This window comes from Blastomyces dermatitidis (genome assembly GCF_000003525.1).
Source record: "Blastomyces dermatitidis ER-3 genomic scaffold supercont1.3, whole genome shotgun sequence".
In the NCBI taxonomy this organism is placed as follows: Eukaryota; Fungi; Ascomycota; class Eurotiomycetes; order Onygenales; family Ajellomycetaceae; genus Blastomyces; species Blastomyces dermatitidis.
Window position 1 is genome coordinate 1728592 of NW_025544776.1, and position 24251 is coordinate 1752842.

The following is a 24251-nucleotide window of genomic DNA, read 5'->3' on the forward strand; positions in this document are numbered from 1 at the left end:
AGTTATGCCTCGACGAGCTTCATGAACAACATTCCCCGCCGGCCAGATACGATACCCCATATATATATATATATATATATATATATATATATATATATATATATAAGACCAAGCAGCTACGGAAATTAACTGCTACTCGCATGGCTGTCTAGGTGACTTAAGCTTCGATGCTGCCATTTTAGATCGTCGCCTCCGTTCATTTGCCCTCCCTCTGCGAACAGTGAAACGCGTGCTCGACTCAACCTCCACGCTCTCAGGACCAGACTTCAAGAATGGTCGCATCAGACGATTCTGACTCTGACTATGAATATGAATATGATTATAACGCGAAAGAGGTGTGTGTAATCCTCAATTCATAATAATAATATCCCTGTCTGGAAAAATCACCCTGGTTTTTGCCGGTCCATCAAATATTTAGAAACGACCGCCGCCTACTAATACACTTTGCTACATCCAGACTTTCTACTTAAACCTCGACCTGACGACATGCAATGGCCCCATTCGAGCCCCGCGGAAGCGCACTACATCTACTCCCACCGAACCCACCACATCATTAGACTCCCCTCATGCCGCAGCCCAAAATGGCGGTGACGATCAGCAGCAAGACAACGGCCCTGCCGACTCTGATCCAGACATCCAAGACCACGACCAACACCAACACCAAGACCAGGTTCAAATCATGGATCTACATTCCAAGAACCCAATCATCTCTTACCGGAACCAGATCTTCTCCTGTTCATGGGTCGACCTGGTCGGGACGGAGATGACCTTCTCAATGCCCGAGGAACGTTCCACGCTTCCCCGCCTCCGACAACATCCAGACTACGACCTCATCTCCGCCAATCGCGTTAAGATCCTAGGCCAAAAAGCGAACTTAATCCCCAGCTCCTCTGAGATACCGAAGACCAGTGATATTGATACCCCCACGCCTGGGAAGATGGCAACTGCCGGAACAACACGAACAACAACAGCAGCCCCGCGCGCCCCATCCACAAACCAAGCCCTCTTCCTCGAACGCCTCATGAACGCCAAATGCGCCAAAGGCGAGTCAGACGTTGTGCGCACCACATTCTCCCAAAAGCGGAACCAGAACTTCGAGGCCAAGCTGCGCGGCTGGGCGCGCACGGGCGAGCAGATTGCGGAGCTGGAGCTGCTTAATCGACGCGTGTTGCAAGGTGATGTGAACGCGTTGAGGGAGCTGGAGGATATTTATGCGCGTGCGGAGGGCCCAGTGGGAGCGGTGCCGACGCAGGAGCAGGAGCAGGAGCAGGAGCAGATGCGGGAGTCAGATATCTCGACGACAAGGCCGTCGGGGCCCCGTGGGGATGGAGGTTGATGTTGATGCGCCGCAGCAACCAGAAGACAGGCAATCTCCTTCAAATGCCGGCGGTGGATCGGGCGGATGAGCGATCCGATGTCCAATGACGGAGTTTGCGGAAGGAGATTCTCCGTACTCTGTACATTGCACGAAAAGAGACGATGGAATAGGCGAGTATCCTCCGTCGACTGGCCGGGGAGCTTGGCTATTGTGAAACGTTGCTGAAATGCACCGCCACCCTGCCACTGGGCTGGGTGCCCCTGTCGCGACTGTTCACGTTGTAGCGCCAGGCCGGGTGATCCATGTTATGGACCAAACGTACTCGCAAAATGTAATAATACCTCCGTCTACGGAAATTTAACTGTTCATCCCATGGCAATCTGACAGTGCATGTGCAGACAAGTACCCGACATGCGTGCGGAAGGTGATTTACAAGGCCAGGCCTATCCATCCGCTGTTGCCTATTGTGCCGATGCCAAGGATTTAGGGCAACAAAGGGCATGACATAGGGAGAAAAAAAACCAGGCTCGAACTACCAGATAACTAAACTAGTCCACAACGACATTGTCGAAAAAGGAGAAAAGAAAATACACTTTGAGGGACTGTTTTCGCGCCTATTTAAGTAGGAGAGGGTTTTGGATTAAATGGTGGTAACTATATAATGTATGAAGTTAACAGGACATGCTATCCCTTGAGGAGAAAGGTAGATATATGGCAGAATGCGGGTAGTAGAGTGCGTGAGAGTGATAAGCACACCCCTGACCCTTGCCAACACCCACACCATAGTAGAATAGAAGAGCTGCACTGTAGGAAAAGAAAATGGGGAAAAAAGAGAGAAAAACCTAGGGATAAAAAAAATAATAAAAGTAAAAAAATTCAGGGGAAAAGAGAGAGAGAGAGAAAATTATCAAATCTTCAAAAGCAAATACGCCCAGTGATATCCTCCCGAGTCCTGTCTATATATATATTTACCTGTCTATACGTTTCATGTGAACGAATCCCGCAAAGAACAGCAAAATAAAAGAATACATACGCCTTAAAATCCCAATCGGTATGATCAAACAAAGGAGAAAAAAAAAAAAAAAAAAGGGGGGGGGGGGGGGGGAATGAAAAGAAAAGAGATTAAAACAGGGAAAACAACAAAAAGAAATGAAATGAGGGAAAAAAAAGAAAAAGAAAAAGAAAAAAGAAAGGAAAAGAAAAGAAAGAAAAAAAAAAAAAAAACAAAACACGCCCCTCTTGTCCCCCCAAAAGCAAATCCGATTTATCAATTCAAGACCTCGACCACCCCACGGGCGACGGGGGCGGCGGAGGCGGATGTTCAACCCCATCGTCCATCAGGTACGGGTACGCGGCGTACTTGGGTTGCTGCGAGGACGAGGCTTGCATGGCGCGGGAGATCTCTTGGATGAAGGTTGATGCGTTTATGCCGTTGATGTTGTTGGTGGTTTTGGTTGTGCTGGTGGCGCCGGTGGTGGTGGTGGTGCCGTCTGTGTCTGTGCCTGTGCCCTTGACGAGGGTGGACTTTGAGGGGATTGGGGAGAGGATATGTTGGTAGGATTGGGACATGGTGGCCGGCATTGGTTTATGTTATGTTATGTTATGTTATGTTTTTTTTTAATGCTTCTTTCCTCTTCCTTTTTTTCCCCTATTGTTTTTTATATATTTCCCGGGTTGGGGGGAAGAAGAGAGAGGAGGATGCCTTGTTTGGTTCGGGGGTGGAAGTGAACAATTATTGAAAATCGAGTTGTGTTTTGTTTATATGACCTTTGTTTGATATTTGCTATTCAACGGGTACTTCTGGCTCTCTCTAATCCGTTCGATGGACGAGATTGTCGTTTATCGTTTACCGTTTGCCGGTGTATTGTTTGTCTGAAGCTCGAGAGGCGGATGATGTGATGTATATGGATATTTGGCTAAGCTGTACGCTATGCTATGCTATACTATGTTGATGGGCGCCGGAATTCCGTTAGCAACGAACTGAAAGAACCAGGAGTGTGTGTATACATATGTATACGGCATAGATAAGTGTGTAGATAGACATATTTCCATGTCCGCGGCTTTTGCACATGATATTTTTTCTTTTTTTTTTCTTTTTTCATGTATTTCCCCACACGTGTCCAGTCCTCGCCAACCCCGGAGCTCCCTTTCCATGCCATTATCTTCTTCCTCGTCGTCGATGATGGTCTGCTCCAGATATATCGAGCTGCCTTGGCTCACAGATCGATGGAGCACAAGAGCCGAGGCTCGCCTCGCAACCCGGAGAAGGGAAACTGAATGCGAGAACGAGGGGGTATTAAGGACCAGGGAAAACGAAATTCCTTTACTTACTGTCTATCTCTTCTCGGTTTGGGGGTTGGGTTTGGTTTCCGGTGTTAATATTGTATTTATTGATTAGGGAGGAGAGAAGACGATATATGTTGGTTGTATAGATGGGTTTTTGATAGTCGAGTCAAGTAAAATTGGGAAGCGAGTGTCCGATAGATATTTTCTAAGCTGGACAGTAAGTAGTAAGGTATTGTAGCTTAACGATCGTAAGCAGTACCAGAAGTGAGTAACTATGAGAATGAGAAGATGTTATAAAAGGAAGAAAAGAATAAAGAATGATATATAAAAGAATGGGGAAAAAAAGAAAAGAAAAAGAAAAAGAAAAAGAAAAAGAAATCAAGAAGAAGCCCAACGCCGGCGGTTGGCTCCATATATAAGAAGAATAAATACCATTTACGCCGGCAAACAGGCCCAGAAAAGGTGATCGCCCAACGATGCAATGCAGCCCAGACCGCAGAAAAAGAAAAGAAAAAAAAGCAACTTAAACAGACGAACACAAAAAACCGGGGTAAAGCCTTCTTTCTTCCTGAGGTCACTTCGCTAGTTAATAATAATAATAAGTTAAGCGGAGTTGTATTGGGTTTCATCCCCTGTGTAACTAAACACGCTCCTCCGTATATCACTAACCCAATATACTACTACTACTAACTAGCCTTCATCAGGGAAGCTTGGAGGTTCGGTTGGCTAGTTATTAGTTAACTACACACATACAAAAAATAAAACAATTTCTGGTATTAGAGTAGTTATCACTCACTCGCCTCAATCAGAGTCAGGGCTGGAACTGCGACTGTGTTCCAAGCTTCCCAGGGCCAGGCACTTCGTTATACCTACCTCATACACCTCATACAACCTCATACGCCTCATACACCTCCCTCGCAGGCCTTGTTTGTTCAGCTGGAACCTGTAACAATTGAGACCCGAAACCTGAAGTTCCTCCTTGCTCTGATCCGTCTCAAGCCTGATTATTGTTGATATCATATCCACTTTCCACCTGTTCCGCAGCCCTGTTCCGTCCCCTGGGAAGCACGTCTAAGGGCGGGCTCACATTATTATTATTATTTATTTCCTTCAGTTAGTACAGGGTCGTAGCTCTAGTAGTAGTCTAGTCAGGTTGTCGCGCAGTGATTTCGTTAACTAGCTAGCCTGGGGGGCTGCTGAGAATGGGATGGGATGGATGCCTGTTCTGTCTGTCTTGTCCCTTTTCCTTGGATTTTTCTCTCTCTCTTTGTTCTGGCAGCCATGCTTGGATAGTAGTATCCCACCAACCCACCCCCAATATTAAATAGCAATGTGGCCCCAACAGCAGACACCAGACGGCGTTACAGCGTAATACAGATCAAAATGTGATATGACCTGGTATAGCATCATCGTTGTTCAACTCCTGCAGGTTGGATCCAATTCTGCATGCATACATCCATGCCTTATTATTCGACCATTGGCGGATCGCCAGTTGAGAAAAATAAATGCCAATCGCTAATATCCGGGGAAAGAAAGAAAAGAAAAAAAGAAAAAGGACCACGCGACCGCCCTTTGTCTTTGTTTCTTTTTCCCCTTTTTTAACCAGGGTTTTCCAAGGGTCTGTTTTGGGTAAAAAGTTGATGATGCCCCGGTCTCGCCTCACTACGCAGTACGCAGTAACTACTAATAAATTAATGGATGCCAGCCATGGTTGGTTGTGTTTAAGGGTTGGATGAAGGCGCTTGAAAGGAGGCCCCGTTGACCCGAGACCTTGGTGCCAGCTCATCATCAATCAATAATAAAAAAGAATAATAAATAAATAAAATAACTGAAGCCCACCGTCAAACGCCGACAAGCAAGACCAGACCAAACTATTTAACCAGCTTACCAAACTCACTAGGATGATAGTTAATTGTCAGCGTCGCGCTGCTCGTCAGTCCTCGGTTGTTGCCTTGTTCCTCTTCTCTAGTTACGTGTCTTCTTTTTTTTTTCGTTTGGGCCTTTCCTGTGTCTGTCTGTGTCACCGATGACTGGCTTATTTTCTGTGGGAGGAGGGAGGTTTGTTTCCCCGGTTTCCCCATACATACATACCCTGTTCCCAACTGCTTACTCCGTCCTGTGTTTTCTTTCTCTCTTTATTTTATTTTTATTTTTATTTTTCTTCTTTTCTTTTCTTTTTTTCTCCCTTCACCCCCAAAAGGAGGCCCAAGTCCATGCCTATCCGATAGATGGGCCGGGGAACAGCGGAATCAAACAGCCTAACCAACCTGTCAGGCCCATCCTCAGGCGGATCGATTGTATCCTTCCTCCGTTTTCGGAACTCATGACAGATATCCATCCGTCCGCAGTAATTAGTTAGTTGACCTAACTAATATGATAGGCTATATCTGGAGTCGGCCCTTGCTAGCACTCCATTTTATCCCGGAGCTCTGGTTCAAGGCATAATCAGCAAAAAAGAAAAAAAAAAACAAGGAAAAAAAGAAAAAAAGAAAAGAAAAAAAGAAAAAAAGAAAAGAAAGAAGAAACAAGTCAAAGAGGCCAGGCACAGGAGAACAACCGTTTGTGCCAATTGACTAGAACCAATCAATAATGCCCGGAAGTTCTCTGTAGTGATCACATCACAGTGAGTGGCATCTTCTCCGTCTTGTCTTCTTTCTTCTCCTTTTCCACTTGGGAACGTCTTATAATCACCAAACCAAGCAAAGTCTCTCGACCGAGCTGCATACTCACTCGCAGTGCCACCCCAACAAAAATCTCAGCAGAAGCTCGGTAGAATCTCACTTAGGATCAGCGGGCTGCAATTATGTATTTTTCCCATGTGGCTGTTGTGGGGAAGACGGAAGGGCGGACGGAAGACGGGAGGAGAGCTGGCTGAAGTAACAGCAACGGAGTAGTAATCATCCTAAATAGCATGGAGTAAGTTAAGTCAATAATTATTAATATTAATAAAGAAACCTTGCCCCTTGTCAAGCTGCTACCCGACCAACAAGCAGAAAGAGAAAGAAACATAATTAATTAACTTAATATATGTCCTTACTTCCGTGGCTACCTACGGGAACAAATACGCAGTAAAAGGATAAACCTCCCCGTCCAAAATCAAAATAAAATAAAATGTAACCCTGCAATTTCTCTCCAGCTCCAGCTCCAGCTCTCTGGCCCAAGCCGTGGTCAGCAAAGAAAGTCCGGGGAAATAAGAAAATAAAAACCCAAGAAACCCCCAATAATAATAATGCAACCACCGCCGCGTCTCGTCAAACCAAGATGCGAACACACTAAACAGCCGCCGCCCTGCCCCGCTCCCCTGCTAGTGCCGCGCGCTAAGCGGGCTTCTAGAAGCTCTGCGGGAAATTGCGCGTTTGAAATCCCCGTTCCAGGATCAGATCCTTCCAAGGTTGCCTCGTGTCTTGTGCCTTGCTTGCATCTAAGGTAATAATATTTTATTTACGATGCGAATTCTGACTATAATAATAATGAAGGAAACCCACCCACCCACCTTCCTTTACGATACCTTTTCCTCACCCCCGTCTGTCTTTTGTCCCGGTTTGTAGCACTTGAGAATATTTCATTATTATACCAAACACCCTGCCCCCCCGCCCCCAACAACAACAACAACAACAACACACACACAGATGCCGGGGCTCCCTTGTACGACCGTCGGAGGATGCGACGAGATGGGATGGAATATATATAAGATACGACACCAGGGCGGGAATTAGGCTATTAGTCGGATAGGAATGTTGTTATTTTATTTACTCGTCCGTTCATTTATTTGCTTGGGCGGGGTGGAACGGGGACGGGACGGACGGGATGGTTGCTTGCTTTTTAAGGGGTGTGGTGGGGTGGGGGATTGATTGGCCATTCGATACATACCATACATATCATATCCCAGGTAAAAACTAACTTAACTATTCATGATTCCTAAAAATGATTCTCATGTGAAACGTTGATTGATGCGCTTGATGCAGGTGGGTGCTCCGTACAACGGGAAAAAATAATAATAATAATAATAATAATAATAATAATTTACATTTGCGCATGTGAAACCATGAGATTTTTTATTATTTTTTATTATTATTTTTATTTTTATTTTTGATATTGGGTTCATATATCGGTTTCATCCGGTCTTGTCTAGATAGGACAAAGGAAGCTATGGCTATGGACCGGGGGAACAGGGAACATTCTGCAGAGCTCCTTGCGGGCGGCCGCTGTTAAGGAATCATGCGATAGCTACACGGTTGGAAGAGACCGAAGAAGTACCTCCTTCTCCCGCTGCAGATACTCCTCAAATCCCGTCAACGGGATCCCAAACTCCTCCTCCGGCGGCTTTGACCCCTTCGCCTTCCAGCGCGCTTCATGCACTTTATCCCCAACCAGACTCGCCCAAAGTTCAAACTCGAGCGCCAGATTCCCCTTTCTCACAGCCTCCTTCTGCTCCTCCGCCGTGCGCTTCGACACCTTCACCTCCCGCCCACTAACCCTGCTCATCTCCGCCGCCACATCCTCCACACTCAACCACCCGCTCGCAAGCGTAATCTCTCTCCCGACAAACCTTTCCGGCTCCAACAGCGCCGCCGCCGCATACTTCCCCACATCCTCTTCATCCACATGCTCAAACCCCGCCCCGCTCTCATAGCTATGCTTCAACAGCCCCTCCACCGGCAGCTCCGGGTACACAAAGGGCGACACCGGCACCAGGTAATTTGACATAATCCACCCCGGGCGCAGGATCGTCCAGCCCCCGCTCAACCCAGAGCTTCGTACCGCGTCCTCTATTCCAGCCTTCGAGCGCGAATAGTGATACCCGATCGCCTCCGCCTCGGGCGTATCCCACAGGTGGCGGTCGCCGGTGTATATCGCCGTGGAGGCGACGACGTATTTCACGCCGGCGTCGTGGCACGCGGCGAGGATGGAGGCTGCGCGCTGTCGTTCGGAGTCGACGATGCTCGCGCTCGGGTTCGTGTTTGCGGGGTCAGAGGTGGAAGTGGCTGAGGGTGTTGGTGGGGAGGCCGGGACGAGGTTTAGGAAGACGCCAGTGCATCCCTCTGCGGCTTTGCGGAAGACGTCTGGCTCGTCTAGGTTGCCTTTGAAGAGCTTGACGCCTGCGCTGGCGAAGTTGCGGGCGGCCTGGGAGGTTGGGTCGCGCACGACGGCGTGCACTGTGGCGCCGGCGGCGAGGAGGTGCTTGGCTGTTAGGCGGGCTTGTTGGCCGGTTGCGAGAGTTAGGAGGTAGGTGGGCATTGTGGGCTATTCGGTAGGTAGTAGTTGTACACTGTCACTGTGGTGAGAGCAGAGGAGGGGTATAAAGCTCTGTGATAGATATGTTATTTTATCCCCATTTGAGTGCGACTCGCCCGCCTCTTTATACCTTCTACCCCTTCCCCGAATATCTAGTGTTCTTGGAACACACATGCAAATCTACTCTCTGGAAAACCACATTGTTTGTCGAAGTGGAGAGAGCATTCCAAGGTCCATGACATGACGCTCCTCTACCTCCGGGCTCCGAAGGCGAGCTCCCTCCTCGCTGCCGCCTCCGTCCAAAGGCCCCAAGATGCGCTGCATTTCCCAAGTTCGACCACATGAATATCAACTGTTGATTAATAATACGTTATGGAGCGACGTTGATTAGTTAATAATTACGTGCTTGTTGCTCCGTCCACACAACCTCAAGCGCGGACATGTCAGGCTGCCATTGGGTTGGTAAACGGGAAGCGCCCGAGCGGCGGCTTGTTCAGGGGTAGAAATGCTGGTGCGAGCTGGAGATATTTAGTCAAGTTAATAGGGGCGGAGTCCGCGTCAAAACTTGCTTGCTCAGCATCCTTTATAGATAGAATTTGAACAGCTTCAATGCCCATGTTTCTAAACACCTCTCTTTCTTTCTTTATCTTTTCAGCCCAATCGTGACAAACACCATTCCATGCTCAGTTCCTGAGTTCCCAACAATTCTTGAAGGAAAAAGAAGAAAAAAGAAAAATATATCGAAGAGTTCCCCAACCACAATATAAATCTCGATATTCTCTTTGGCCATGGTCCAGGCCTGTTCTCCCCCAACTTTCCCCCTCAATCCAAAAAGTAAAAAAAAAAAAAAAAGGGGGGGGGGGGGGGCCTTCATGTCGGCCTGTCAAAAGAATCGTCTATCTTTTATCTTTTGACCTTCTCTTCTGGTACAGAAATACCTACGTTGATCCCCTATCTAATATTAACATCTTTGGTTTTCGGGCATTCTTACGTGCTCTACAACTATCACATTTTGTGCCGATGATATAATTCGTACGTAATACTGAAAGAAGGAGGAAAGAGAAAAATGAGAATGAGACAGATATCAAAATCCAATGGCCACACCGCTTCACACCAGCGTGATCTCTTCACCTCCAGGTTTGCAGTGTATTGGTTGTGTTCATTTTCCCACCTGGGGAACAGATGCGTTTTGTTTATTGTTTGAATGAGTAGTTACTTACTGTGATAAAGACGATATACCCTACTAGCAACGCAAGGCAGCAGCCCGAGCCGGAGCCAGAGCAGAGAGACCTTTACGGCTGACCTCAGCATCCAATATAACCTCTAGTTATCCAAAAGCTCTGTGGATAAGTCGACTTATGTGGACCGGCGGCCACTGGTTGCTTGACGCCTCGACAGGCGACAGGCGAAAGGGGAGAAGAACTGATAATGTGAATATTGAGGTTGCTTTTTCTTTCTATTTATTTCCCTGGCCAATTTCGCTGGGGAAAAAAGAAAAAAGAAAAGAGGGAAGTAGTACACATAGATCAAGATGAAATGTTAGAAAAAAGGCAAGCTCATATGCATGCTGTGTATCAGCAATTCTGATACCAGCGCAACAAACATACTACTCATTTCTCTTTACTGTGTTAAATATTCACAGGTCAAGATAGATAATCTGCTAGGTATTTTTGAAACAAGCGCAGCAGCAAAGTCTTCTGTGGATAAATTTAATGCAGTTATGTGTACTCCACCATAGTAATATATATATATATATATATGTATATATGTATGTATGTATATGTATATTAAGGGTAACAAGTGAGATTGATAAAAGGTACACAATAACTTAAGAATATGTCAAAAAAGAAAACCTTGAGATATATTGAGGAAGAGTCACGCATTTTCTCTATCTTCTGATGTAAGTTATCTCTTTATTATTCAACTGTAATCGTTTTTCATTTACATTGATATATAGTTATAGTTTATTTTTACATATTAAATTATTATTATTTCAATTTTTGCAATCGGCTTCCCTCAGCTCCCGATCCATCCCCGTCCCCAAGAGTTGAGTCGAGTCGAGTCAAGTCTCGGGTAAGCGTCAAATTAGCTAGCACTCGCCAGTGCTCCCTCTCTCTCCAGCAGCTTGCCTTGGAGACTTGGAGCCGAGACTCGGAAAAGGCGGAGAACGGATGCCGGCGGGTCGGGGGGGCGAGGGTGCCCGGCAACAAGGCAAATAGTAGGGAAGTTTCTTGGTTTTTCTTTCTTTGGCTTTTTTTTTTGTCTTTCTTTCTTGCGTGTAAACTTGTTGGCGGAGGTCTGTCTATATACTCCACTCACCCGAAGATGGGGCGAGACTAGAGAAGAAACGAGGGATGATATGATGATGCCGGAGATTCGAGAAGGGGATCTTGTTATAGGTCATAGTGGGGTCTAACTAACTAGCTGATGATGGGATGTATTATTGTGTATTATCCCTAGGCGGAGGAAGGGAAGGGAAGAAGGGGTTTTTTCGGGCCCCCCGCTTGCCAATACCAAAGCTTGGAAAAGGAGATGTCTGTTTTGCTTTCATGTCTTTTGCATGCAATCGGCTCTCACTCTCTCTCTCTCTGCCAGCCTTGATTTCCTTTCAGCGTTATTGAAGCTGGAAGTTGACTGTGAGAAGAAAAAATAAAGAATGCGGAGTACAGAATTTCGAAGAGAAAAAATTAGGTGGGGCGGACTGGGGAACTATGACATTCTACTGTTGATTGAACAGTAACCTCCTACAATCAACGATGACGATGGGCCGCTTGATATATAGAGTAACTAAATCAGACGAACTGTCACTCAACTATCAAAATCAACTCCCGTTTCTTCCGCCTCTGTATAATGTATAACAGTATATATATAGAGAGAGGATGGATGGATCACCGTCATCCCATAATGCCCACATCTCTCAATTGATCAGTTCCCATCTTTTCCACATAAATAAACGATATTAGGTCAAACCGCGAACTGGTGAGACATTGTAAAAAGAACATGCGTAGAGCTCTTGCTTGGTATATATATACACACACACACAACACACACACAGAGAGAGAGAGAGAGAGAGAGAGAGAGAGAGAGAGAGAGAGAGCTGTTGTATTTAACCTCGTCCACTCGTCGATGATGTCTCATTCCTCCTCCCTCTGTCTGCCCTTCAAGTTCCTCCTCTCAGGCCAACACTGTCTGTCATCTTGAACCTATCTACCATAGAAAACAGTCGCAGTGCACAGCTCCAACATTCAGTCCTTCACTCCCCATATTTCCCCCATGGTAGATTTCCGAAATCATGCATACATCATATATCATCCAGCGAGAGGACTAAAATGCATAGTGGTTTGTGCTTCCATCCATGCAACCCGGTTCTGAGTAGTTAATTTGCTGCGCCCTTCCTGTCTTCCTCTCATAATAACACATCTCGTCACCCTCATCCATCGAGGACTGTCATCCATCAAGGACTGGATGCGAAGAGGTTCTGCAAAACCTGTAAAATTCAGTCAAGTCGCTGTTCCATGATCCGCGATAGGACTTACACATTGAGCACTTCGCCTCCGGGCAACGGTCTTCTTTTCATTCTCCTCGTCACATCGATCTTTTTAATCGTCCGTCAATGAAGGGCGTTCCAGCTTCCGAATATATATATTCTTGCGCCTGAGTCATATGTCATATGTTTTTGTTCTATGTCTTCAGGTTCCTCCTGTTTCTGATGTCAGCGTCGTCTGCCCGGCCTCTCCTTCAAAAGTTCCCCATCGCATCACCAGCATCATCACATCATCCCCGCCCCCTTCCTACCCGGCGGTGGTACCACCTGAACAAGGATCGCCGACCATCCCTCCCCTTTCCCTTCCCCTTTCCCCTCAACCCCTCGCACACGGCAGCATGACATCACACAGCACATCTCCTGGCGGGCAAAGAAGAATTTGACAACAATGTTTTCCATGATACCGTATCATCCCATTCCGTTTCGGGCAACTAGGGGGATTTTTTTTTTTTTTTTTTTTTTCAACATGGAGATTTCTTATTTGCCGAGCGCTTCCACCGTTTTCCCCCCGGTCACTGGAGACTTGGCGCTTGTCACGTGGGGCGGGTAGTTAGGTACTGTTGGGGTCCCGGGGGTTGATCGGCCCTTCTACCAGCAGTGCGCTGGTGGTGACTGAGCTCTTTTGCCCCAGTAGCCTAAAGTTACTAGGTAGGGAGGGATGTACGGAGTAGAGTCAGTCAGTATCTATCCTCTTTCTTGGGATATACGATGTATCAATGTTACTACGGAGTACTATGTATGTACATGTACAGAGCATTCCTCACCCCAACCAATATCATATATCATGCCTAGATGGGCCTGTCTGTTTGCTTTTTTCCGGCGGTAGTTATTGGTCTAGGCGGCATTGTAGCTGCTGGCTCACGTTTGGGAAGAGGCACGGGGTTCGTTTTTTTTTTTTTTTTTTTTGGACCCCGTGGTCAGCAGAGACTTTTTTTGCATTACTGTAACTACCCAATAATTGATGATTGATTATTATTATTGATCTGATTATGTTGAGGTTGAGGTTGAGGCGGGGAAAGGTGCTGGTAAGGGTAGGGGCGGGATCTGATCCTGTTGGGATTGTGTGGTATTATTGTATTGCCGTGTGGTCAGGGAGGAATCTCAAGGGGGTGATGGAGATGATGATAGATGATGCTGTTTCATTATTGAGATATCAGATCTGAGAGGAATCTTTCTCCATGTTTTGCCATGCTTCTTCTTCTCCATATTATTTATTTATTTATTTATTATTATTCTGATAAGCACACTTCCCCCCACCTCCACGTCAAGTCAACGTCAAAACATAGAGGAACCCAGTGGCCCCCCCAATATCCGAAAATAACAACCGAGTTTCTCCTGACCGTTCGCCATTTTCCCCGTTGCGCCATGGGATGGAGGTAGCATCATCATTACATTATTACCATTTTCACCAAAAATAAAACCAGTGTGTTGTTTGTTGGTTGGTGTTTGAAGTTTCCAGCTTGCCTCTTCCTCTTCCCCATCCTCTTCCTCTTCCTCTTCCTCTTCCTCTTCCTCTTCCTCCCCCCCGCGCTGAGCCCCGCTGAGCCGGTTTGGCCCAGGCCCTTTGAATGGCGGTGTCGTGTATTCCGTACCGTACCGTACAGCGCCGTACGCAAAATACGAAACGTGGAGATCTGTAATTTGATTTTTTTTCGGAGCCAGGAAGAAAATAATTCCCTCACCACCTGACTAACCAGTCCTTCCAATAGCATCCTTGGCAGCTGTGGTTGCGTAATTTGCTAATTTGCCCGAGCGCCCCCCCCCGCCCCTCGCAAACCCCGCCCCAACCCCACTTCAACCGATGCTTTCCGCCGCCGCCTGGTTTGCTGGCAACCAGCCAACCGCCGTGATTGGCCGTTGGGGCGGGCGATGGGGAGTGTATTGCCATTACGGTTACGGAGTACTGTACCCTCCAACCGGCGTATACCGCGGGATAAATTACGCCGTTTTGGGGGGGGCGGTACAGAGTTGGTATTTGTTTTACGGGTCACTTGACTCAGCTTCAGGTGTGCACCAACGTAATTTTTTTTTTTTTTAACTCGGTAAACCTGTAACTAAGCCTAGGTATGTATGTACTGTACCTAGCAAATCGAATAAAATACCGGGGGGTGTGTGTGTTCCCTCCACATTTGACACATCTCACAAAATATATATATATTTTCACTTCTATATATTTTTTCAGCTCTTTTTTCTTCTTTTTTTTTTTTTTTTTTCCTTTTATTTCAGTTATTTTTCAGTTATTTCAATTATTTTATTTTTTCCTCCACCTCCCCAGATGGCCAGATCGATTAGTTATATAACTACTCTTTGAAATAAGTTAGTTATCTACAATATCTCTCTTCGGCTGCATTCCCGCATTTCAATGCCTCCGATCAAACAATAACATCCCCCTTTCTATCTGATGGCAGTTGGTTCCCCTCGCTCCCCGACTCTTCTCCTTGTTCCTCCAGTGTCCTCCAATTCTCCCATCTGCTGCTGCTATTTGTGTAGATCCATCCAGCTGCTGTAGCTATCTCCTATCTCAGCTGTCTTCTTGTTCTCTACTTCACGTCCATCTCTCTATCCCAACTCTCTATCTAGCCTGATCAACTTCCTCTTCCCATGCCAATCACTGCAGCCAGTCTTCCACCTTGAAATAATCGTTGTATATCCCGCCAAGAGAAAACAGAAAAAATATAAAAAAGAAAAGAGACCGAGAACTACAAGCCTTCCCCCCCCCCCCCCCCCCAAAACACATCCACCATGTCTTCCCAGCCCGCAACGGTCAACCCCGCCACCACTCCCAACATCGATCTCCCCGCCGCCGCAACGGCATTGACGGACGGCCAAAAGCCCAAGTCGACCGCCTCCAACGGCGTGAGCATGTTCTCGAGACCCGCCGCCACTCCGCTCTCCTCCAAGGAGGGCTCCGGCGCGGGAACCCCCACCACCGGCTTCCAGAGACACCCCCTCGTCAACAAGCAGTTGGATATGGTCATCCGCACTCCGGGCCGTCAGCCGTCGCCCCAGCCTACGCATCTGGGTATTCCAGGCGGCACGCACCGCGTGTTGTCGGAGGAAGGGCCGGGGTATGTTGCGGCGAAGTTTGAGGGGAAGAAGAAGCAGATGGAGGCTGGTGAGTTTATTTTATTTACTTGCTTATTCGTTTATTCATTCAGTGAATGCCATAGGTTTCTTTGACAGCTATGACAGTTGGCTAAAGCATTTACAATTATAAATAGTTATGGACCAGCTCGAGGAGAAGGGATTCATCCCGATCGAATTCGTCTCGTCGGAAACCAACTGGTTCTACAACATGCTTGGCATCGACGACATGTACTTCCAAACCGAGACCGTCGACGCCATCGTCAGCCATATCCTCTCCCTCTACGCCGCCAAGGTGGCCGCATATGCCCGTGATGATAAGCGTCTGGAGATCAGGTTGGATAAGGAGGCTGCCGACCACGCTGTCTACATCGACACTAGCAAGCCTGGAATAAGCGCCATCGACGGGCCGCGGTATGAACAGCGCATCGACGAGAAATACATCAATGGCTCCACCCCGAAGAACGCCTATCGTGTGGAAACTTTCCGTTCCGCCAGCTCCCTTCCAGATAACCATGAGCAGCAGCTGCGTTGCTACTTCGTCTACAAGTGTCACTTCAGCGAGCCGCATCCGGACCCGGAGGAGACGAATATTGAAATTGTGGGTGAGAAGCGCTTCTTGCAAAAGGCTACCGCCAACACAAAGGCCATCTACCAGGAGATCATTATCAATGCTGTGGCTAGATCTGGCCCTGTCATTGAGATGTTTGAGATTGAAGGCAGCCGTGAAAAGAGACTGGTGATCGCGTACCGCCAGGGTTCCGCTATGGGCATGTTCAGCGCCCTGTCTGACCTCTACCACTACTACCGCCTTACAAGCTCGCGGAAGTACCTAGAGAACTTCTCCAATGGTATCACTGTAGTCTCTCTCTACCTGAAACCCATGGAAGGCGCAGAAATCTCCGGGAAATACCCACCCATCGAAGCTGCGATCCATCAGATCATGAAGGAGATCTCCTTGCTGTACTGCATTCCTCAAAACAAGTTCCAGAGCCATTTCGCCAGTGGCCGTCTTAGCTTACAAGAAACTATCTACGCCCACTGCGTATGGGTGTTCGTGCAGCAGTTCCTGAACCGCCTGGGATCCGAATACACCTCCCTAACCGCCCTCCTCGATTCGAGCAATAGCTCACACGCTGAGCTCCTTTCAAAGATCAAGAAGAGACTTCGTACCGAAACCTTCACCTCAGACTATATCCTTGAGATAATCAACAAATACCCCCAACTCATCCACAAGCTGTACCTTGATTTCGCCACAACGCATTACGTTCAGATGGTTGAGGGAGTGCCCGATGACTTCCTCCCCACGCTCAGCTACTTGCGTCTGCAGGTAGATGAGCCCCTGGACCACGACCGCCTCGACGAGCTGATCTCCAAAACCGTGGTCAGCGAGAATGACGAGATGGTCATGAACTCGTTCCGTGTCTTCAACGCTGCGGTTCTCAAGACTAACTTCTACACCCCAACCAAAGTCGCTCTCAGTTTCCGTCTCAACGCGGATTTCCTGCCCGAACACGAATACCCCCAGCGCCTGTACGGAATGTTCCTTATCATTAGCTCTGAGTTCCGCGGCTTCCATCTCCGTTTCCGCGATATCTCCCGTGGCGGTATCCGGATAGTCAAGAGTCGTGACAAGGAAGCCTATGCCATCAATGCCCGCTCGCTATTTGATGAAAATTACAACCTGGCCAATACCCAGCAGCGGAAGAACAAGGATATCCCCGAAGGCGGCGCCAAGGGTGTTATCCTGCTCGACGTCAACCATCAGGACAAGGCGAGAGTGGCCTTTGAGAAATACATCGACAGTATCCTCGACCTGCTCCTCCCGCCCGCCAGCCCTGGTATCAAAGACCCCATCGTCGACCGCCACGGACGGGATGAGATCCTCTTCATGGGTCCTGATGAGAACACTGCTGAGCTGGTCGACTGGGCAACTCACCATGCGCGAAAGCGGGGTGCCCCCTGGTGGAAGTCCTTCTTTACAGGCAAGAGCCCCAAACTCGGCGGTATCCCCCATGACAGATATGGTATGACCACCTTATCCGTCCGCCAGTACGTGCTCGGCATCTACCGCAAGACAGGCATCGACCCATCCACAGTCCGCAAAATGCAAACCGGCGGACCCGATGGCGACCTCGGCTCCAACGAAATCCTCCTCGGGAACGAGAAGTACTGCGCCATCGTCGATGGGTCTGGCGTCCTGGTCGACCCGCAGGGCCTCGACCGCGACGAGCTCGTCAGACTAGCCAAGAAGCGCGCCATGATTGTCCACTATGATGCATCCAAGCTATCCCCTGAGGGCTACCGTGTTCTCGTCGACGAGACCAACGTAACCCTCCCGGACGGCGAAGTCGTCCACAACGGCACCGTCTTCCGCAACACCTTCCACCTCCGCGGTGGGCGGGCCTTTGACATCTTCGTCCCCTGCGGCGGGCGCCCGGAGTCCATTGACCTCAGCAACGTCAGCAAACTGATCGAGAACGGCAAAGCCGTTATCCCCTACATTGTCGAGGGCGCCAACCTCTTCCTAACCCAGGATAGCAAGATCCGCCTGGAAAAAGCCGGCTGCGTCCTCTTCAAAGACGCCTCCGTCAACAAGGGTGGCGTCACCTCTTCATCCCTCGAGGTCCTCGCCTCCCTATCCTTCGACGACAAGGGCTTCGAGGATCACATGTGCGTGCGCGAGGACGGGACCATCCCGCCATTCTACGACGCGTACGTGCGCGAGGTCCAGGAGACCATCCAGCGCAACGCGCGCTTGGAGTTCGAGGCCATCTGGCGCGAGCATGAGGAGACTGGGATGCCGCGCAGTATGATCAGTGATAAGCTTAGTCTTGCGATTACGAAGCTGGATGAGGAGTTGCAGGAGACGGAGCTGTGGGATAATACGGTTTTGAGAGAGGATGTGCTGCGGGATGCGTTGCCGAAGCTTTTGTTGGAGAAGATTGGACTGGAGACGATTTTGGAGAGGGTGAGTCTTCTTCTTTCTTCTTCTTTTTCAATTTTTAGTTATTCTCCCCCATATTTCCCGAGTCCACCCATAGGGTGTGTGACGAAATTTCATGTCTAACACCCCAAACTCAATTAGGTCCCATCCAACTACCTCCGCTCCATCTTCGGCAGCTACCTTGCCAGCCGCTTCGTCTACGAGTACGGCAGCAGCCCGAGCCAGTTTTCTTTCTTCGATTTGTACGTATTTCCTCAACAACAGCTCTTCACTTTTTTTTCAAATCACATGCATGCGCAGCCACAGACACAAACTAACAAACTGTCTCATATATAGCATGTCCAAGAGAACCGCGAAGCTCATAGATCGACAGAAATGATTTTAATCTATTCTGACAACCCCCCCCAAAAAGAAGAAAGATCAAGAGAATGGGGAGTGATGACTGTCTTGCGCTGCACCGCATATCTACACCGGGATTTAAATGGCAAAAAACAAAAAGAAAAAAAAAATAAGAAAAAAAAAAAAAGACAAGAAAAATGCTCTATTAATAATAATACTCGCTATCCCTCCCTACCCCCTACCCCCTACCCCCTACCCCCTACCCCCTACATCAAAACAAAATCCAAATCAAAAAAGCAGAACAAAAAAACAAGATTCCCCTAGACAGATCAAAACAAATCGAGCAAAAAAAAAAAAAAAAAAAAGAAAAGAAAAGACTAACTACTCCGTACATGGGTTAATAATGAATTTCATAATTGTTTTAACAAATGTTTTATTTTTATTTTTGTTCTGTTTTCTTTTTAACTTCTCATGCCATAAATCCCAGGAATCTACACATGATTATCGCATATATATCTCAAAATCACTCTTTTCTTTCCTCACCATGCATTGTACACATGTATATATCTGAATACCTATTTACCATTTACCTCTCTCTCTCTCTCTCCCTGCCATTTTTCTCCCCCTAACAAGACACCTAGCCTACCTTTTTGGTTGTGGTATTCCCCCATTTTGCCACAATCCTCCCGTCGTCGTAATATTGTTGTTACTAGTTTACTCGTCATCTCCAATCTACAACAAATCTTTTCCATCAACACTCACCTCCTACTCCGTATCTCTCATGATGTCTTTCTCCTCTCCTCCCGGTTCCTGGGTTTTGTAGACGGCGGCGGGGCCCGCTAGATGCCGTATATGTACCATGTACAATACGTATATACATACCCCTAGAGTTCCGTCTAGCGTCCAGCCAGCGATTCTCATTTTCCGCGGGAGAAAAGCAGAAGGTGCTTGCTCTAGATTATTATTATTATTATTATGATTATTATTATTTCTTTCTGGAGGCAAAGATTGCACGATATTGCGATGATGTTCAAAACAACTAGTTAATGGATACTATCCCCCCTCCCCCCCCCCCTTTCTTTGAACTGCTCGGTATCTTCATCTTGCCGTCGTTGTTCGTCGTATATATATATAACGTATATAAGGCCGCAAGTATCCCCGTCCATCTTAATGTAATCTTAAATGTATGTTTATTCCCCCCTCGTCTCCCCCATGAAAAGGAGGCTCATGTCCCCGGTATAAATTGGGTTGGGTTGGTTGATGGAGTGTGATATGGTGATATGGGCGTCATAAATTATTCTCGGAAGCACGGAGGGGGGGGGGGGGGGAATAAAATAAAAATCAACACATCAACCCATCAAATGAGAAAAGCGCAAGGACAGACGCAAAACTAGAAATTCCAGAAGAGTCCCGCAAATCCATTACATACAACCCTCCCTCCCCAACAAAGAAGAATCCATACATCATCAACTTCCCGCGCTCAGACAGATAATACACACAAACGGATCCCTTCCCTCCCCAATCAGCCCTTCTAGTTTGCAGTCACTTCAGCCACAGCCGGCGCAGTCGCGGGACGAGCCATGGCAGCATCAGATACAGCCAACTCAGCAGCCGCGCTCGCAGCAGTACCCTTGCTATTCGCCTTTGGCCCTCTCTTTGCTACGACCCCCTTTGGCTTCCTGCCAGGCTTCCCCGCGCCCTTGGTCTTTGCAGCTGCACTCTTAGCAACTTTCTTGGTGACGCCCGCTGCAGCCGATGCTTTAGGTTTGGGCCCGCGTTTGCTGGATGCGCCCGAGCTAGAGCTCTGTTTTGGCTCGCCCTTGCCTGCCTTGGGCTTTGAGGTGGTGCTGGCACGACGTTTCTTTGAGGCTGGGGAGGTGGAGATCGGTTCGATGATGCGGGGGCGCGCGTTGCCGGTTGCGCCGCGGGTGACTGCCATTGTAATTATTTTTATTTTGTTTCTTGGTTTGAGATTGGATTTGACGGTTGGGATGGGGGACTGGGGTGGTTTCGGTGAGTTGTTTTTGCTCGCGCTGGGCGGAGACGTGACTCTGTTGAGTTAAAACTTGGCGGTTATCAAATAATGATATGATAGTTATTGGTATAATAATGGGGGAAGCAGCAAGTTAAAGCTTTTGACACCTGTTAATATATTTTTCACAACATTTCGGAGCCTTTGAGGGGGGGAAACAACAAGGAAGTGATTTGTAGCGGTAAATCTACGCGTCGCTGAGCTTTATAGATGATCGCGTAGGGACAACAGCCACGAGAAAGCAGAATCACCCCTTGCTTTTGAACCGGAAATGAATTTTCAAACCTTTCGCGGGTAATGGAAAAAAAAAAAAAAAAAAAAACAAGATGCTAGCTAGGCAGAGCGCGCCTCTGGCAGCGGTTGATGGAGTTCAACCGATTTGTGAGACTGGGATGAGGCGGCGCAATCAAAGCAACATGATAAACATTGACCATAACAAGAGGAGAAACGCGCCGCTCACCTTGAGCTGGTTTTGATGCAAAGAAAATGTTGGGATTATCACGAATTTGATAGATAGCAATAATTCAAATGCTCGCGACTTTGGATCCTGAGAGATGGAAGCAAAGAAGTGCGAGAGGGTTGGGGGGAATATTAGAAAGAGGTTGAAGTTGGCGAGGGGTTGGAAGGGGGAAGGGAAGATTTGATTTTTGATTGAGCAAAGCCCAAGTCCATCTTTTTCCCGCCGAACCTCAGCGGTTGGAGAGAAGCAAATCAACAACACTCAAAAAGGCCGTACCGTACCGCTAGCTAGATTATTTATATATAGTAGTATATATAATAATACACACTGAACATGAATCCTTCCTCCTAACACCTTTCAACTTATTATAAACTAAAGTTAACTTATGGTGGCTGAGTTATCTGATATCCAATTGCAAAGAAAACCTGCCCCAAATGCCGCCAATATGTAACCCTCTAGAAGCCGTTCTGATGACTGAGATGGGGCTACCAATACTGCAATCCGTGATGATAGTTCCTCAAGCGGGATCAGATTCAATTAATCCGTCATCATTAAGATATCCCTTTCCCTAGGAAATGAATATTAAAAATAATGAGCTCCCCGGCGGCAACATCCAGAGCCTGTTGCACTGAAACACGCACGTTCTATCAAGCAGCGAAAGGACTCCCAACATGTTACGGCATCTTGCTAGATGTCAGGCAGGTAATCAATCGGTTGGTGGGAGAACGGCGCAGGTTTCGATGCCCCCCCCCCCCCCCCCCCGGTGTATTTTCAGAGCTCAAGCTGGAAGCGCATGTTGACGATGGCCACTCGCGCCCAAAAACCAAATGAGTAATATGCCTTAGCCTCAGCATTCTCTGCAGAACTCTTGAGCCGTCTAACGAAATGTGCTTGCGAACTATGCTGCATAATAGAGACTCGTCTGGAAACGTTGTAGAGAATGGAGATGGACCTGAAGAAATGAGGGAAACAGGAAATAGCTGTTTTCCGCTTTGGGCGATTCCCCGATCCAGACTTAGGGCTTAAACCCTAACTCCGCAAAGGGCCTGTGAAGAATATCATAACAATGAAGGAAGAGAGTCAACCTGCCATTAGATTTTATAATAGCCTTTTATTCTAGAAGTACTGTATTCCAGCATCATGTTCCAATTCTTCAGCAGACTATCCGAACACACGCTGTTGCCTCCAATTGGAAGCTCTTTTTAATCTTTCTGCTTGCAAGTTCCAGTCAGGAGTATAATCACGTGATGCAACCCAGTGGCCATTCTTAATCCGGTTTAAAGCTCCCAGCCTGGAGCATTACATAATCCGCCGTGCCGAAGGACACACAGAATCGCGATCAAAATTATCTCCACCGCTTGCACTTCTCGACAACGCCCGACGACGATACATACCGACTCCGACCCCGACAAGACCAGCAATCCCCTCCATCCCTCCACGATCTTCTCAAGATGACGCACGATTCCGTTTACTACAGTCGTCCCAGGACCTATGGCAAGGGAAGCCGCCAGTGGTAAGCATATATCACCCATGCACTTTTTCGCTCCCCGAGGAACAGTGATAGTAGGAGATCGGGAAAAGAGGTTCGGAATAGGCTTCTTCGGAGGGGTAGACTTTATATGACGGAAAAAGGAGAAAGTGATTTGGAGATGATGGAAATACAGGAAGAGAGGGGAATGTGGGGGACCGGGGAGAAGAAATGTCAGATTTGGATTTTTGGAAGCTGTTTCACTGATTTATGCCAATTTCTTCGACATAATATAGCCGCGTCTGCGCACACAAGGCCGGTCTCATCCGCAAGTATGGTCTGATTGTCTGCCGTCAGGTAAGCGAAAACTAATCCACACTCCAATTCAATAGCTTCGCCTCAGTTTATATTGAGAAGCGTTGCGGCGCGGCACTGGGAATTCAAGTCGCTAACGTTTTCTCTTTCTGGGTTGTAGTGCTTCCGTGAGAAGGCCGCCGATATTGGCTTCGTCAAGGTAATTATTGATTCTGGAAATATATATATGCACCCTCACAGACCCTTCGTCCGGCAAGATAGCAATTGGCAATAGGATACCACAATCCGTTGCGGACAAGAGCGCAATTCCGTGGAAGCAAATGGGGCTGAGAAAGGGCACATGCAACCATGGGGAAACAAGACAAGAAAACTAATCAATTCCGTTTATTTAGTACCGGTGAACCCTTCTCTCGTCCTCCCCCTCTTAGCAAATCGCATCTTTCGTCCCGCGCCGCATTTATCGATAAATGAAAAGTAAAACCCTCTACCTATGCTATGACCCGTCCGAACTTAGTCCAAACACTCCCGAAAGCATATGATAAGAGTCACATTATTATGCAAGAAGGGGAAGAAAAAATACGTGGGAAATAAACTTCAATAAATGTTTGACGTTGACTGAGACGGGGGGGAAATTGATAATGAGGTAGCAAGGCTAAATTAACATTGCGATTTTGTTGAGAGGGTTTCTCCTTCTTTTCCCTCTTCCTTTTTTCCGACCCCCTTTTCCACAAATCTCTCGCCCTCTTTTCTTGTTGTAATGCCTTGTCGGGAATCCAAGCAATGTGAGATTTTATTTTACGATGGATGGGTGTTTTTTGCGTGTGTTTTCTTTTCCCGGTCTTAGAACGCCCAAAACAAAAACAAAACAATACGAAAAAGATAAAAGAAAAAAGAAAAAATTAAAAGTCAAAATCAGTCGTCTTCAATTGATTTATTTCACCCGTGTTCTCGCCTTTACACCTGATATCCCTCGCGCTTCTGGTCCCCGTCCGTGCATGTCAATAACATCCCTAGAGAGCGTCCGCATCTGCATCCCTTTCCATCTACCCAGTAAGGGTTTATTTATCCCCATCACAGACAGCTCAAACAACAATAAAGGCCATCGACCGCGTTCTTCAATTTTATACAGCACCCCTGTTGCTTCAATTGTTCAACACTATCAATTCAAGTTGATGAATGAAAGGAGTCCGTCTCGGTTGAAGCTTCTGTGTAAAGATTTTTTT

General features: G+C 47.4%; 7 protein-coding genes across 9 annotated transcripts; 3 read left to right on the forward strand and 4 right to left on the reverse strand.

Annotated features, from left to right (window-relative positions):
- On the forward strand, positions 1-2388 carry BDCG_02830. 2 transcript variants are annotated; one of them, XM_045418401.1, is made up of 3 exons: positions 1-335; positions 458-1649; positions 1717-1839. In XM_045418401.1, the coding sequence occupies exons 1-2, from the start codon at positions 273-275 to the stop codon at positions 1334-1336; spliced, it is 942 nt and encodes a 313-aa protein (XP_045280176.1). In that variant the 5' UTR covers positions 1-272; the 3' UTR covers positions 1337-1649; positions 1717-1839. The 2 variants fall into 2 exon arrangements, with proteins under 2 accessions (XP_045280176.1, XP_045274988.1); XM_045418400.1 differs by having other exon boundaries at positions 458-2388.
- BDCG_02831 lies at positions 2321-3992 on the reverse strand. 2 transcript variants are annotated; one of them, XM_045418403.1, is made up of 2 exons: positions 3650-3992; positions 2321-3256 (listed from the first exon to the last, which is right to left on the reverse strand). In XM_045418403.1, exon 2 carries the CDS (start codon positions 2897-2899, stop codon positions 2591-2593), a length of 309 nt encoding a protein of 102 aa, XP_045274989.1. In that variant the 5' UTR covers positions 2900-3256; positions 3650-3992; the 3' UTR covers positions 2321-2590. The 2 variants fall into 2 exon arrangements, with proteins under 2 accessions (XP_045274989.1, XP_045280177.1); XM_045418402.1 differs by having other exon boundaries at positions 2321-3261.
- A 726-nt stretch (positions 3993-4718) lies between these two features.
- BDCG_02833 (NmrA family protein) lies at positions 4719-9257 on the reverse strand. The gene is made up of 4 exons (XM_045418404.1): positions 6642-9257; positions 6335-6506; positions 5696-6033; positions 4719-5615 (listed from the first exon to the last, which is right to left on the reverse strand). The coding sequence occupies exon 1, from the start codon at positions 8840-8842 to the stop codon at positions 7832-7834; it is 1011 nt and encodes a 336-aa protein (XP_045274990.1). The 5' UTR covers positions 8843-9257; the 3' UTR covers positions 4719-5615; positions 5696-6033; positions 6335-6506; positions 6642-7831.
- Positions 9258-13030: 3773 nt separating this feature from the next.
- Positions 13031-14271, reverse strand: BDCG_02835 (uncharacterized protein; the record flags this gene model as incomplete). The annotated part of the gene is made up of 3 exons (XM_045418405.1): positions 13031-13217; positions 13312-14072; positions 14161-14271. 2 exons carry the CDS (start codon positions 14269-14271, stop codon positions 13659-13661), a joined length of 525 nt encoding a protein of 174 aa, XP_045274991.1. The 3' UTR covers positions 13031-13217; positions 13312-13658.
- On the forward strand, positions 13879-19833 carry BDCG_02836 (NAD-specific glutamate dehydrogenase). The gene is made up of 4 exons (XM_045418406.1): positions 13879-15498; positions 15605-18438; positions 18556-18656; positions 18751-19833. Exons 1-4 carry the CDS (start codon positions 15126-15128, stop codon positions 18791-18793), a joined length of 3351 nt encoding a protein of 1116 aa, XP_045274992.1. The 5' UTR covers positions 13879-15125; the 3' UTR covers positions 18794-19833.
- A 227-nt stretch (positions 19834-20060) lies between these two features.
- Positions 20061-22003, reverse strand: BDCG_02837 (uncharacterized protein). The gene is made up of 2 exons (XM_045418407.1): positions 21246-22003; positions 20061-20885 (listed from the first exon to the last, which is right to left on the reverse strand). Exon 2 carries the CDS (start codon positions 20690-20692, stop codon positions 20285-20287), a length of 408 nt encoding a protein of 135 aa, XP_045274993.1. The 5' UTR covers positions 20693-20885; positions 21246-22003; the 3' UTR covers positions 20061-20284.
- A 693-nt stretch (positions 22004-22696) lies between these two features.
- Positions 22697-23429, forward strand: BDCG_16622 (40S ribosomal protein S29; the record flags this gene model as incomplete). The annotated part of the gene is made up of 4 exons (XM_045425829.1): positions 22697-22758; positions 23010-23070; positions 23189-23227; positions 23421-23429. 4 exons carry the CDS (start codon positions 22697-22699, stop codon positions 23427-23429), a joined length of 171 nt encoding a protein of 56 aa, XP_045280178.1.
- Between the last annotated feature and the right edge of the window lie 822 nt (positions 23430-24251).

Bases quoted from the DNA above. Each gene is read 5' to 3' on its own strand.
- BDCG_02830 (XM_045418400.1), top strand. From the start codon at position 273: ATGGTCGCATCAGACGATTCTGACTCTGACTATGAATATGAATATGAT. The intron at 336-457 runs GTGTGTGTAATC...TGCTACATCCAG, and splicing joins ATGATTATAACGCGAAAGAG to ACTTTCTACTTAAACCTCGA.
- BDCG_02831 (XM_045418403.1), bottom strand. From the start codon at position 2,899: ATGCCGGCCACCATGTCCCAATCCTACCAACATATCCTCTCCCCAATC.
- BDCG_02833 (XM_045418404.1), bottom strand. From the start codon at position 8,842: ATGCCCACCTACCTCCTAACTCTCGCAACCGGCCAACAAGCCCGCCTA.
- BDCG_02836 (XM_045418406.1), top strand. From the start codon at position 15,126: ATGTCTTCCCAGCCCGCAACGGTCAACCCCGCCACCACTCCCAACATC. The intron at 15,499-15,604 runs GTGAGTTTATTT...AATTATAAATAG, and splicing joins GAAGAAGCAGATGGAGGCTG to TTATGGACCAGCTCGAGGAG. The intron at 18,439-18,555 runs GTGAGTCTTCTT...AAACTCAATTAG, and splicing joins TGGAGACGATTTTGGAGAGG to GTCCCATCCAACTACCTCCG.
- BDCG_02837 (XM_045418407.1), bottom strand. From the start codon at position 20,692: ATGGCAGTCACCCGCGGCGCAACCGGCAACGCGCGCCCCCGCATCATC.